A 13,750-nucleotide genomic window follows, 5' to 3' on the forward strand; every position below is an offset into this window, starting at 1 on the left:
TTCCAGATTAGTTATATTATGATATGTTACATCCAACCAAAAGTCCAAAATCCCTTATATTTAGGGACGAAGGGAGTAGTTCAAAACTTATCCATGTTCGCTACGTCTATCACTTCGTCTAAGCCACATAGTTCAACATGTCATCTGTCACCCCATGTGAACAAATCATCGAGCAGCTGCCGTCCTCGCACCACGGCTCGACTAACTGCCGCCGCCACCGCCCAAGGCAGAATCTTGCAAGCTCGACAGCGCCATCGCCCATGTCTTCTCCCACTCCACTCGGTGCCATTGCTGCTTCACTTGGGCGGCACTGCTTTTGCTCCGCTCAGTGTCTCAACTTCATCCGCCAGTGGGGAAAGGTAGAGAAAAGAGAGAGGGGAGATGAAAAGTGAGAGGAGAACTACACCGTGGAGCATGTATCCTTTCAGGGGCTTAGGACTAACCGACAACCAATACTCGGCAAGTGCGGTATCTACACTGCTATCATCCTAACAGGGTAAATTTGAGGTGGCGACCAGTGAGCCTCACCAATAAAAGCTTATGCGTGGGCAGCCCGAGTATTTTTGTCATGCATTACCATTAGCACGTGTCAATGGGAGCAAATTAAATTGGGAGTAAGGTGAGAAAATTATTAGAAAGATGTGAGAAGTAAAAAGGATCATACATTCTAAGGGTTTTCACAAATAGCTTAAGTTGATTTTTTTTTCAAACTATTTTCAAATCGTCAAGCCAAGCTTTAGCTTACAATTAGCATTGCTCTGATACCAACTGCTGTGGGCACCACACGTAATATATTGTCCAGTGCTTATCGTGACTAACACATGTATTTGGATCTATGTGTGTTGGTCACGTTGGACACACTGGACGATATATTACCTGGGATGCCCACATTACGTCTTTGCTGCGATCCCCTCTTAAGGCTGTGTTCTTTAGGGCATGTTTGGTACAACTCCAACTCTTAAATTTAACTCTAGGAGTTAGGTCTGGAGTGGAGTTGTGGAGCTGTCTAAACCCAGCTCCACAACTTTCATTTTTGTGAGAGAGCTCCACCCAGCTCCACTCCTAGTTTTGATGGAGCTGAAACTGTTTGGCTGAGCTCTAGCTCCAGAAGGGGTGGAGCTGGAGCTGTGACAAACAGGCCCTTAGTTACCCCTGCTGCAGCGCCGGAAGTTTTGCAAGCTATTGGATTCGTCCGCTATGCTGACTCAAGCGGGCTAGCATCCCCTTGCAGCCCGTGCTGCCCAGCGTTGTTTTGTATCCCATCATCATCGTAAGCTCAGTCAGGGATTCAGGCCCTGTTTCTTTCAGCTTAAGATTATTATAATCTAGATTATTGAGTCATATTACTATAAGCTAGATTGTTATAATCTGTAGTAGAATAAGCGGTTAGTTGTTTCTTTCCTAGATTATTAGAGCCTAGATTATTGGGTTTGCAAGTCTAAAAAGGGAGTGGGGTGGCATAGTGGGTAATTTTTTACCCAATAATCTGGAAAAAGCTCACCTAAATGAGCTTATCGGATTATAATAAACTGGACTCCAGATTATAATAAGCTACTTCAATAAGTTGTCTGTTTCTTTCAGCTTACTCCTAATAATCTGGATTATAATAATTCCAAGCTGAAAGAAACAGGGCCTCAGGGTCATGACGCCATCCATACTCTGAACTATAGATGAACCGAGTGGTACTGAGGTCATTTGATAATGTTTCTGTGTCCAAAATAGCAGGAAATAATATAACAACGTGTGCCATAATCGATGGCAAATAATCAGAATTTTGGAGCGTTTACGAACAAAATAAGTTTTGCGAAATTCTCAAAAATCGTTTAGCTTTTTCCCCCTTTTTTTGCGTGCTTTCTGTGGTCAAATTTGGAGTGCCAACTATACATCAGTTGGGCTGATCCTCACTCTACCTGAAAATCATTGGTCCACCCAGAACGAATCTTGGCTGCAAGTTGGAAAAAAGACGTTTGAGGCTCGTTAGCTACTCGAGCTTGGTCGTTACATGCTTTGATTCGCTCGAGCCTGCTCTGAAGCTTGCGAGCTCTGACCAGCCAAGCTCGAGCTGTTCGCCAATAGCCCCTCTCATCTAGGCTCTTGTATTGTCTGTTGGCTTTGATTCTTCGTGTTAGGTTTAGTCCCATATCAATAATTGATAATGATGAAATATAACTTAAAAGATGAAAATAATTGTCACCTATCAAATTAGTATTTTAGGCTGTCTAAAGTTATGAATCCGGTTAATTCTACAATAGAAAATACCCAATGTGATCTGAGTGGTCCATGGTACACTCCACTTTCCTCATGTTCACATGTTGTTGGATGGTCTGATAGCTAGGACTGGCTCCTCCAACCCACTCGGTACACCATTTCTTGTTATTTTTGTAAAAAGAAAAAAAAACACTAGTTACACTAGTTGTTAACAAAATAGACCTTTAGTAGCACATTTATGGCTCATTCGTAAGGCCACTTCATCCGGCTCAAAACGGTTCGAATAAATGTATGGTCTTTGAAGAAAATCGATTAGGGTATATTTTAAGGGCCTGTTCACTTTGATGTCAAAAACCAAATTTTGGTATAGTTGCCAAAATTTTACAAACTTGCCAAAATTTTGACATGATTTCTTATATAGTTACCAAAATTTGGTAGCAAACTAAATGTAGCCACTTTTTTGACAACTTTACTAAAATTTGGTAAGGTTAAAAATGGCAGCAAAGTGAACAGGCCCTAAAATTTCATTCTACTTTTGAGCTTTGGTGCTTCACGCTTCACGGTGCTGATCGATTAGGGTAAATCCAATTCATGCCCGAAAAGGAAAAGAAATGTCTAGGCTCGGCTCGATGCTGTGTCAAGCTCGAGCTCAGGCATGTGGTCTTAGGGCTGGAAAAAAGCTCGTGACTCGTTAGCTCGCTCGGCTCGTGGTTAGCTCGGCTCGGCTCGACTATGCTCGCTGTATTTTTTAAAAGAGCCAAGCCACGTATAACGAGCTAGCTCGATCGAGCTCGCGAGCTGCTCACGAGCTTAATGAGCTAGATAGGAGAGACATTAACAAAACATGGCCCATAAGTATAACTCAACTTGCTGGCACAGAAAGAGAAAAATCAGTCCATCCCGTGCTAGGCCCAAAGAAAATGTGCAATAGAAATGTCCAAAACCCTAGTAGACTTGGTCAATCAGTCCCCTTCCCCTCATTCTCGATAGATCCAGATTCGGCATCGGCAACAGCCGCCCGTGCGCCGCCTGAGCCGTCTGCGCCGCCTCCGCACATCCCACGCCGCTCCCTCCATCCTGAGCCGCCTGCGCACTCCCTCCATCCTGCTTCGCCGTCGCCCGTCCAGCGTCCAGTGGCCGACGCTCGCTGCTTGCCGGTTCATGCCCAGGAACCAGATGGCCGGTCCCCAACTGCGGAGCTGCCCACGCCGTGATGCTCACTGGTCGCTGTCGGCCTCTCGATGAGCAACCCAGGCCGAGTGTCCCTGTGCATCACGGAGGAGGAAGACGAGGTGCAGCCGTGTAGGTGTAACGTACTAACATCCTCCTGTGATTTGTTCAACTGATGATTCATTTGTTGAACACTTGACTCTGTGATTCGTTGCCTCATTACTTTGATACTTAGATACAGTTGCATACTTGGATTTGAACGCTGGTTTGATAATCTGAATTTTTATTGCAAACTTTTTGGTTTTGTTGTATTGGCTCGCGAGCTGAACGAGCTAGCTCAAGCTAGCCGAGCCGAGCCAGTCTTCTAGCTCGTTAGAATAACGAGCTGGCTTGGCTTGTTATCCTAGCAAGCCAGACCGAGCCGAGCCGGCTCGATATCCACCCCTATGTGGGCTTGGTCGAGATCGGCTCGTTTTAGCCCCTGACGATAGTAAAACAAGGGATCGGTCGGCGGCTCGCGAAGCGAAAGAAGGAGGAGGCAGTTTTCAGTTTTCACACGACTGCAGCGCCCCACCCTTTCCTACTCTTTTTATTTCCCCACTTGTCTTCCCCCGTGCGGCGCCACACCTCCTCTTCTCATCTTCTCCTATCAACTCCCTCTCTCTCCACCGCTCCGCTTGCCTCGGATCGCGCTCGCGCTCGCGCGGAGCAGCGCCCCCAACGACGGGCATGGCCGGTGACAGCGGCAACAACAACAACGGCAACAGCGACGGCGGTAGCAACCGGGATGAGGAGGTCCAGATACAGATCGCAGGTCAATCAAATCTTTCCCCCCCTTCCTCTGTCGAAAGCCTCACTGTTTAGCTATGTCCGATTTTCTTCGTTGAGGGAGTGGGGGTGAGGAGGTTAGAGTCGTCTTGCGATGGGCGGCGGTAAACGCAGATGAAATGAACTCGTTCGTTCTCTCGGGCTTATTTGGTGTTCGATGGTGTGGGGAAGTAAGCCCGCGAGGTGTTCGATGAATTGCCTGCTCGTGCGTGGCGTGTTGGATATGGCCATATGCCCATATGGGATTTGTTTTTTGTTATAGACCATATTAACTTTTCAGACTATCGTGACATCATCGAGTGGCAGAGTAGGCATGTGAGTTTAGTTGGCAAACCCCTGTTGTTCGCGTACATGAGCTGGATAAGTGGTTGATGATAGCACCAGCTATAGTAATGCACTGCATTTAACAAAAGTACAATCTTTATATTAGTTTTTTTATATTAGTGCAGGATTTCCCTGAGATTCCAAGTAACTCGCTTTCATTTGATAGTTTCACCAATGGACAATACTGAACTGTAAGGATGGAGCTATAGTCTTGTGTTGCTCGACTTTCTCTCAATAAATTTAGAGCTTTTGGGGTTTATATGGCCAATTGTTGGGGGGAAAAAAAGGAGAGGAGGGTTTCACTTCACTATGGGAACTTTGGTAGTCTATTTTGAATAGGAAAAGAAAGTTTCAGTTGGCCGTGCTATGCTTAACACATGAAGTTTGGGCTAACCTATTGATACTGCCTACCTTCTGTAACTTGCAGATTCATCCAAAGCTGCAACTTCGTCAACTCATGAAGTACCTATACAGAACTCTCCTGTCAAGAGTTGGCAATGGTGGCTGATGGTGGGAGTTAACATGTTCTTCCTCATTGCCGGTCAGACCGCATCTACACTTCTTGGGAGGTTCTACTACAATCAAGGCGGCAATAGCAAGTGGATGTCCACATTCGTCCAAACTGCTGGCTTTCCGGTTTTGTTCATTGCCCTATTTCTTTTCCGTTCAAAGACATCTTCTACACAAACAGTCACTAGTAGTCCTGCCCCTACAATTTCTATCCCCAAAATTACTCTGATATATGTTGTCCTGGGCCTCATCATTGCTGCAGACGACTTGATGTATTCCTATGGCCTACTATATCTTCCGGTCTCAACATATTCGCTCATCTGTGCTAGTCAGCTTGCCTTCAATGCTGTCTTCTCATATTTCCTCAATGCTCAAAAATTCACCCCTCTGATTTTCAATTCCGTAGTCCTCCTTACGTTTTCTGCTTCACTCCTTGGAGTTGATGAAAATTCTCAGGGAACTACTAGTATATCACATGGGAAGTACATTTTGGGTTTCCTGTTGACACTAGGGGCATCAGCTACATACTCGCTCATTCTCTCCCTGATGCAAGTCACATTTGAGAAGGTTATTAAGAGGGAGACCTTCTCAGTCGTGTTGAACATGCAGATATATACAGCTCTCGTGGCAACATTGGCTTCTCTTGTTGGGTTATTTGCAAGTGGTGAATGGATGACTTTACAAGGAGAGATGCATGCATTCCAGTCTGGGAAGCTGTCATATGTAATGACACTGCTGTGGACGGCTATATCTTGGCAGGTAGCATCAGTTGGAGTGGTGGGATTGATCTTTGTGGTGTCATCGCTGTTTTCAAATGTGATAAGCACCCTAGCTCTACCCATCATTCCTGTTTTTGCTGTGATTTTCTTTCATGACAAGATGGATGGAGTAAAGATTATAGCTATGCTGATGGCCATTTGGGGATTTATGTCATATGGCCACCAATTATATGTTGATGGCAAGAAAGGTAGAAAGACTACAGTCAGTGTAGAGGAAACTTCCTAATCATCACAATGTTGCCTAGAATGCCGCTCTTACCAATTTAAGTTGTTGGTTCTGAGTAAGGTACTGTAGTTATTAGGAACTTCATCAAAGAAATTCCATTTTTGCACCATTTGGTATATAACTATACATATTGTCTTGATTACTCTGATGTAAGGATGTATCAAGCAAGAGAATAAATTTTATGTCACCCCCAATTTTCCTTGTCCTGTGGAGTAGTCAAGTCGATATTGTGGTTGTGGTTTTTGGCACGCTTGGCAAGTTGATACTGTGCCATTATTGGGTTTGATTCAAGTGTATACAGTCGAATGCAGGTTCAAATATATGTTATCAGTGTCTATGTGTATGTCAAACATCCAGATTGGATGGTTATCACAATGACTTACTTGGTGATGAAATCCAATCATAAGAGGGCGACGACGCTCGATCTGCTGATAGCTCCGGCCGGCTCATAAAAATATTAGGAGAATTGTAATTGAGCAGGCGAAAGCAATGGGACAAGAATCAGCCAAAGACGCCGCCATACTGTAACGCCACCAGGAGTTAGCTCGCCAACCAACAGCTTCACCGCATCTCCTTGATTTTTTTTCTCGCGTCTAATTTGTGAACAAAACCCGGAACGGGACGGCCACGACGGTGACGGACGCCCAAACGGCCAACCTATGATGACTGCTGAGGTAGAGTGGGCCATATACGGGTCGAATCTTCTTCGTTGCTTTTGCACGAGCGATCACATTCGGCCCATTGAGCCAGTCAGCCAGAGGAATAAGTTCACCGGAGATCCCTCAACTTAACAACGAGATTTTCTGAGATCCCTTAACCACAAAACCAGAAATCTCTACCCCTAAACTATACAAAACCATTCACTCAAGGTCCCTAGGCAGTATATATGGGTGGTTTCACTGACGTGGCATACTAGTCAGAAAAAAAAATATACGTGAGGCCCACATGTCAGCTGCACATTCCTTCCCTTCTCTTCTCCTTCTCCTCTTTTCTCTCTTCTCTCTTCTCTTCTTCTTCAGTGAGGGATCTAGGCCGGCGGCCGGTGGGCGGAGCGGCAGCGGGCCGGCGGTGGACGAGCGCGCCGGGGCGGCGAGGAGAATGGCGGAGAAGGCGAGTGAGGCGGGCGGCGACCTTGCTCCCGTTCGCGTGCGTGGAGTTCTTCCGACCTTGCTCCCGTCCGGCGGTGCGTCCAGGGTGCGCCCGGCGCCGTGGAGTTCCTCCTGTCCGTCGTCAAGGAGCAGCACGCCACCACCGTGGACAAGACGACGTCCACACCGCTGGTTCGTTCTTTCCAGGAAGAGACGACGTGCGGCGTGCAGGATTCGGCGAAGGTGAGCTCGCCGGAGGAGGCGGCTTTGAGCATCCTGCATGCTTAAGCTCTCCTCCTTCGCCTGCTTCCGCGCCGACCCCGCTGCCGACGACTTCATCACGCCATTCACATACGCGTCCCACCCGCCGCCCTCGTCTCCTCAACCATTGCCGCCGCTGGAGCTTGAGCTGGTCGTAGTAGAGCGCGCTCAGCACCTCCTAACCACAAAACCGTTAGTGGTGTGCATGCATAGCTTAGTTAGCTGATTAGTTAGAGTTAGTCAATACATGCATGTGTTGCATGAGTTGTGTGGCAGTTAGCTTCGTGTATGCAGCTAGCTAGTGGCTGCCAAATTAAGTGGATCGCGTGCTGCGTGCGCGTACGATATGGCCGAAGGCCGAAGTTTGTTTTCTTAGCTATAAAAGTCATGTAATCTCGGCTTCCGGCTTCCGGCTCCGGCCGTTCACGCCGCCTGAAGATGATGCGGCGCACGTTGTCGATGTTCTGGACGCGCTCACCGGCGCCGTCTAGCGCGATGGTCAGCAGGTCACCCGCGGTGGCCTGCTCGAGCACCGCCGCCACGCGCGCAGGGCTCCAGGTCGCGGCACGTATTAGGAGCCAGCAAGAGATGACGCCGGCGAAACCACCCACCGCTCCACCCACCACCCGCCGACCGCTGCCGACCGCTGCCCGCCGCCGGCCTCCCTCACCGAAGAAGAGAAGAGAGAAGAGAGAAAAGAGAAGAGAAGAGGAAGAACAGAGAAGAAAAAAAATATGTACGGCTGACATGTGGACCCCACGTAATTTTTTAATTGTTTTTGCTGACTAGGATGCCACGTCAACAAAACCACCCATATATACTGCCTAGGGACCTTGAGTGAACGGTTTTGTATAGTTTAGAGGTGGAGATTTCTGGTTTTGTGGTTAAGGGACCTCAAAAAAAATCTCGCTGTTAAGTTAAGGGACCTCCGGTGAACTTATTCCTCAGCCAGACTGCTCCCAGAAACCAGAATTCCCACGCGGCTACTCTGAAAGAGGACTAGCAGGAAAATTGGAAAAAAGTATATTGAATGTCCCTCATCTTGTCATCAGATTACAAAATTGTCCATTAACCGCAAAACTAGATATATAGTATCCCTCAACTTACAAAACCGGGTCACTCGGGGTCTTTAGGCAGTTTTGACACCAGTTTCGTCTGACGTGGCAATTAAGTCAGCGTGGGACCCACGTAGGCCCCATATGTCAATGAAACATCCCTTCTTCTTTCCCTTTCCCCCTCTCCCGTCTCTTCCCCATCCTCGCGTCCGCACTCCAGAGTGGCGCAACGGGCAGCGGCGAGCGGCCGCTAACCCACAGACCCCGACGACAGCGTGGACGATGGGCGGCGGCGACAAGCTCCATTCCTCGCTCCCCTCCTCTAGCTCCCTCTTCCTCAGCGTCCTCGGCCCCTTCCCTTCTCTCCCAACGATCTTGAGGAGGAGCAGCGGCGGCAACCTCCCCGCCGCCATGGACCCTGACGATGGGGCGAGCGGCGGCTGACGAGCTCCATGTGCACCCCTCCTCCACCTCCTCCCATAGTGCCCCCGTCCCTTCTCTCCCGTCGATCTTGAGGAGGAGCGCGTGGCGACGGACCTGGGACTCTCTGCGTTTGTCCACAGTTACGCCGCCTACCTTGACGACCGGCTCGAGATCCGCCTCCTCCTCCCACCACCGCGCTCGCCTCTGGCCCCGCGCCGCGCCGTTCCTCGTCATCGACAGCCTCTCCTGCATCCACGGCATCGGGAAGACGCTGCTCATCGTCAACCACGACAGCGCCGCCGCGGTTTGTCCGGGACAGGCGCGCCACGACGGTGGCGTTGGAGTAGACGGGCAGCTGGCCCTCCCTATGCTCCCCCTTCTCTTCCCCCATGCTCCCGTCGTCGCCACCGCCGGCTGTCGCACCTCCTCTCCTGCCTCGCCCCGCCGGCCTCCTCCCCACCAGGCGGCCCCCCTGCCCAAACGAGAAGAATAGTGAGAGAGAGAGGAGGAGGTGAGAAAAGAGGGGAAAGAGAGAGGTGATGACGTGGATAGTCTAACAAGAGGGGCTCATGTGGGTCCCACGCTGATTCAGATACCACGTCGGACGAAACCAGGGTCAAAACCGCTTAAGGATTCAGAGTTACCCGGTTTTGAAAGTTAAGGTATGTTATATATCTGGTTTTGCGGTTAAGGGATGATTTTGTTATCCGATGACTAAGTTGAGGGACCTTCGGTGTACTTTTTCCTAGGAAAAGCCACTCTTGAGCTTTACTGTGCGGCTGAACGGCCCATTTGGCAGAAGGCTTAAGTGGCTCGTGTGTTCTACGCAATAATTAGGCCCTTGTACAAAACTAGAGAAAATTCTGAATTTCTGACGAATATATGTGCGTGTAGAGCAGTTAACCATGAAGTTGGTATTCCCTGATGAGTTTGCACGACCCGTCAAGAACAGATATCGATCACAACTCACAAGCTTTTCCGGCCCGTCCAAGAAATATTGCAGTCTTTCCGTTAAGAATAAGAAGAAGAAGAAGAAGAAGAAATGTTGCAGTACTGCAGAAATCACCAAGCACAGCGTAAGGATTCTGTCTCACCGAACTGTTCGTCCATTTTGCAGTACAAGACTACATAGTTTGCAGAAACAGAGAAACCAACTGGACCGCTGCCACCGAAAATGGAGAATCTATGACATAAATACTCTCAACAGCCAGTTTCGTAGATCGTGCTTGGGTCATCGCCATGCGCTGGCGCGTCAGCAAGAAGGTTAAGTGCAACTCCATTTGTGGTACTTATCATGGATGGTCCTAATACAGTTCTCCATTTAAGGGCTTGTTTTGTTGTGAACGCATCAATTAGCGACGCATGTGCTTGAAATACTTTGCTCATCTATTGCGTTCATACGTACATCATCAACTTAACAACTGTAACCAGACGCATTTATCCTCGAGGTTGGTGGAATGGCGACATGGCGACCATCACCGTACCTGTCCCTGGAGATGAAGTACTCCGTACATCAAACGCTAGAAGATTCTTCTACTCCTCCACGGAAGCTTCAATCGGCCTCACACAGTGCTGGATCAGTAGCCTTGCCGTGCATGCAACCAGGCTAGCTTTCATGGTTCCATGAGCAATTGAGCACGCAAAATTAGCCCACGATGCTGCCATGCTTAGGATCTCAATTACCAGGTCGCAAGAAAAAATCATTCTGAGTAGGCGGTTTCATGTTGTCCTGGAAGTACAAAAACAAAAACAGAAGAGCAAAACGTGTTTTTCATTCTCCAGGAGAGCAACGATCGATCGAGCCACGGTGTAGACAATGTCCCAAATAAAAAGAGAGTTGCGTGACGTCCTACGATTTTTCCCTGGCTCCCAACAAACGCTTGATCCGTCATTCCATCAATTGCGTAATCACGCTCGCTCGGGACCTGAAGTTTGTTGCGCGTTGGCGACGAGGCACTTGACCAGCAGCAGGCCACAGCCCACAGGGGCAAGTCCATGTCCATCCTTCGCCGCAAAGCAGAGCAAAAGGGGAGCAGCAGCAGCCAGCCAGCCAGCCAGCCAACAGACACCGGGACCGGAGAGATCGACCGATCGATCGACCAGGTCAGGCGTGGTGTGCCCCGGCCGACAAGAGGCTCTGGCTCGGTTCACCGCTCGGCAAACGCAAGCCCGGGGGCACGGGCCGCCACCGGCGCAGTCAGCCAAAACGCACGCAGAAACGCGATCCAACCACCGCCCGATCGAGGCGCGCAGAAAAGGCGGAGCGGATGGCGAAACGAGAGGGTTACGCACTAGTACGCGCGGCTGCGTCCTGGAGCGCGGGTCAACCGTACGTGACGCCGCACTAGCTAGCGAGTGCTCGGCTCATCATCACACGCGCCCCCACCAGCCACCACCCACCACACCGCCGGTGAATGCGTGTGCCACCCATCGATCGGGCGCGCCGTCTGCCGTTCACATCCACCGCACCGCGAGGGCCGCGGCTGACCTGAGCTTAACGCCTCTCGGGGTGAGGATTATGCGCATTAGGCAGGCTTGTTCCCGAAGCGACAGGCAGGTAGCGGACGGCAGCGTCCTGGGCGGGCCAGTGGTGCCGAAATGCAAGCCATGATTGCACACTTCTTGCGGGTTTCTATTGCTTTCTGGTGTGTGCTGGAAATGTATGCATGCTGATTTTTATTTTTCGTTGCCAATGCTAGGCTGCCTCCTTTTTATCGATAAAGGAAGAGAGTTTATTTCTAGAACAAAAGGGGACTTAAGCATATTCCCTCGGCAATAGGTGATCTATAAGCTTCCGTGTTCTGGACTTCTGACCAGGCACCAAAATCTGTGATCTTCGTTTTATCTTTGCTACTATCACAATAGGATTTATAAGTTAAAAGACTCGGGCATTTCGCTCTTTTCAAATTTACTAGCTCACCATTTGGATCAACGAGTGAAGCGGGCTCTTTGAAGCTCAAGTGTCTTTGCAAGGAACACTCTCCTCTTATCCACCATGCTCATTACTCTCTGTGTTTCATATTATAAGATGTTTAACTTTTTTCTAGTTAATTTTTTCTTTAATTTGATCAAGTTTATAGAAAAATATAGTAATATTTTCAAAACAAAGCAAAAATATTATCAAAATATATTTAATGCTAGATTTAATGAAGCTAATTTGATATTTTAAATTTTATTGATTTTTTCTACTAACTTAGTTAAACTTAATAAAGTTTGAATATGAAAAAAAATCAAACGACTTATAATATTATGACAGAGGGAGTATGTCCCGTTGATCTATTCTTAGGTTTACTAGCGCCCACATCGCTATCATCCTCCAAATTCTCTGGGAGAACCGAGTCTCTTCCATTCTCATCCTCCAAAACAGTTGGGAGAAGAAGAAGAAAAGCCTTGATTGTTTGATCGTGGTTTTATGAGCTGTGAAAAAGCTAACCTACGCAATAATGATAATTTATATAAAAAATTATATTTTAAGCAAAGAAAGCCAATGCAGAAAAAATAAATGAAAGAAATCAACTTAAATTTAAGTTATACGGGGTAAAAGTCTAACTTTTGCTGCAACTGATAATACGACAAGCAGATTTCCATGGGAGGCGTCATTAAAAGGACTTACTGCTAGCATTTTACATAATCAAATTGCGCTCCCTCCTTCCAAATAAATTACTATGAGAATAGGCTTATTTCATATTTTGGTTTTTTCAAATAAGTTGACCATATTTGTAGTTTCCATGTACTTAAGATTTAAATGAAAAGATAAATTAAATGTTTAATCAAAACATGAGAAATCATCTTAATATTCATTGGTTGCATGCGTATATACGCTATTTAATTTTTGTTATATGAAAGATAGATTATTTTTTCCTTAATCCTCAGTATAAAAATAATATGTCTAACCCTTTTGATGGGGGGAGTACTTTGCAAGTACGGTTGTGGAGAGAACATATGCAGGTTGACTTTTTACATATTGCTTGCACGAAGAGGGTTGACTTGGCAACTGCCCAGTGGCATGGCTCTTTTGCTCTGTTGACATCATGATTATTAGTACTAGTAGTATTCATAGAACATACTCTCTCCGTTCTAAAAAAAAGACAAATCTTTGGTTTTCGTGTCCAACATTTGACTGTCTGTCTTATATGAAATTTTTTTATAATTAGTATTTTCATTGTTGTTATATGATAAAACATAATTAATACTTTATACGTGACTTATCTTTTTAATTTTTTTTATAGTTTTTTTTAAATAAGACATACGGTCAAACGTTGTATACGGAAACCCAGGTTTTGATTAATACTTTATGCGTGACTTATCTTTTTATTTTTTTAATTTTTTTAAATAAGACAGACGGTCAAATGTTGGATACGGAAATCTAGGTTTTTTTTTTTATGGAGGGAGTAGAGTCCGATAGAAAAGGCGAAATACGTTGAAAACAAGGAGCCGAAGGCGAATCAAAACTCTGCCTGCACTGCCGCTACAATTCCAGTGATGATGCAAAGCTCACGTTAGATTAGCAGGAGTAACATTCAAAAAATTATATATTTTTCTACCGGCTCCACTGGATAATACTACTATATGATCCAGGGCTAATTCAAACAGAGAGAGAAAAATATTAGCACAGCAATTGAAAAGTCCAACCTTCTATTTTAATTAACAGAAAGTGTAACGGGTGATCTTAACAAGAGTGAGCCACATCTCCCAAATAATATATTTGCTTAGTGAAGTAGGAGTACTAGCTACTGGTTTGATGTTGTTTATTAGCAGCAACTCCTGTACTTTGGTATGTTGATGGTACCATGAGCAAAAACAAAAGGATGAATCCAACCAAAGAGCTGGAAGATTGGAGTATATAAAGTTAAACAAACAAATAACTTGTTGCACCAG

At 46.7% G+C, this 13,750-nt stretch overlaps 1 protein-coding gene across 2 annotated transcripts; it reads left to right on the forward strand.

Moving 5' to 3' along the window:
• The first annotated feature begins 3,131 nt into the window (after positions 1-3,131).
• On the forward strand, positions 3,132-6,239 carry LOC127764777 (probable purine permease 11). Of its 2 annotated transcripts, none has more exons than XM_052289690.1 (2): positions 3,132-3,510; positions 4,958-6,239. In XM_052289690.1, the coding sequence occupies exons 1-2, from the start codon at positions 3,450-3,452 to the stop codon at positions 6,043-6,045; spliced, it is 1,149 nt and encodes a 382-aa protein (XP_052145650.1). In that variant the 5' UTR covers positions 3,132-3,449; the 3' UTR covers positions 6,046-6,239. The 2 variants fall into 2 exon arrangements, with proteins under 2 accessions (XP_052145650.1, XP_052145651.1); XM_052289691.1 differs by lacking the exon at positions 3,132-3,510 and adding an exon at positions 3,869-4,192.
• Positions 6,240-13,750: the final 7,511 nt, after the last annotated feature.

Source organism: Oryza glaberrima, chromosome 2, assembly GCF_000147395.1.
Source record: "Oryza glaberrima chromosome 2, OglaRS2, whole genome shotgun sequence".
NCBI lineage: Eukaryota > Viridiplantae > Streptophyta > Magnoliopsida > Poales > Poaceae > Oryza > Oryza glaberrima.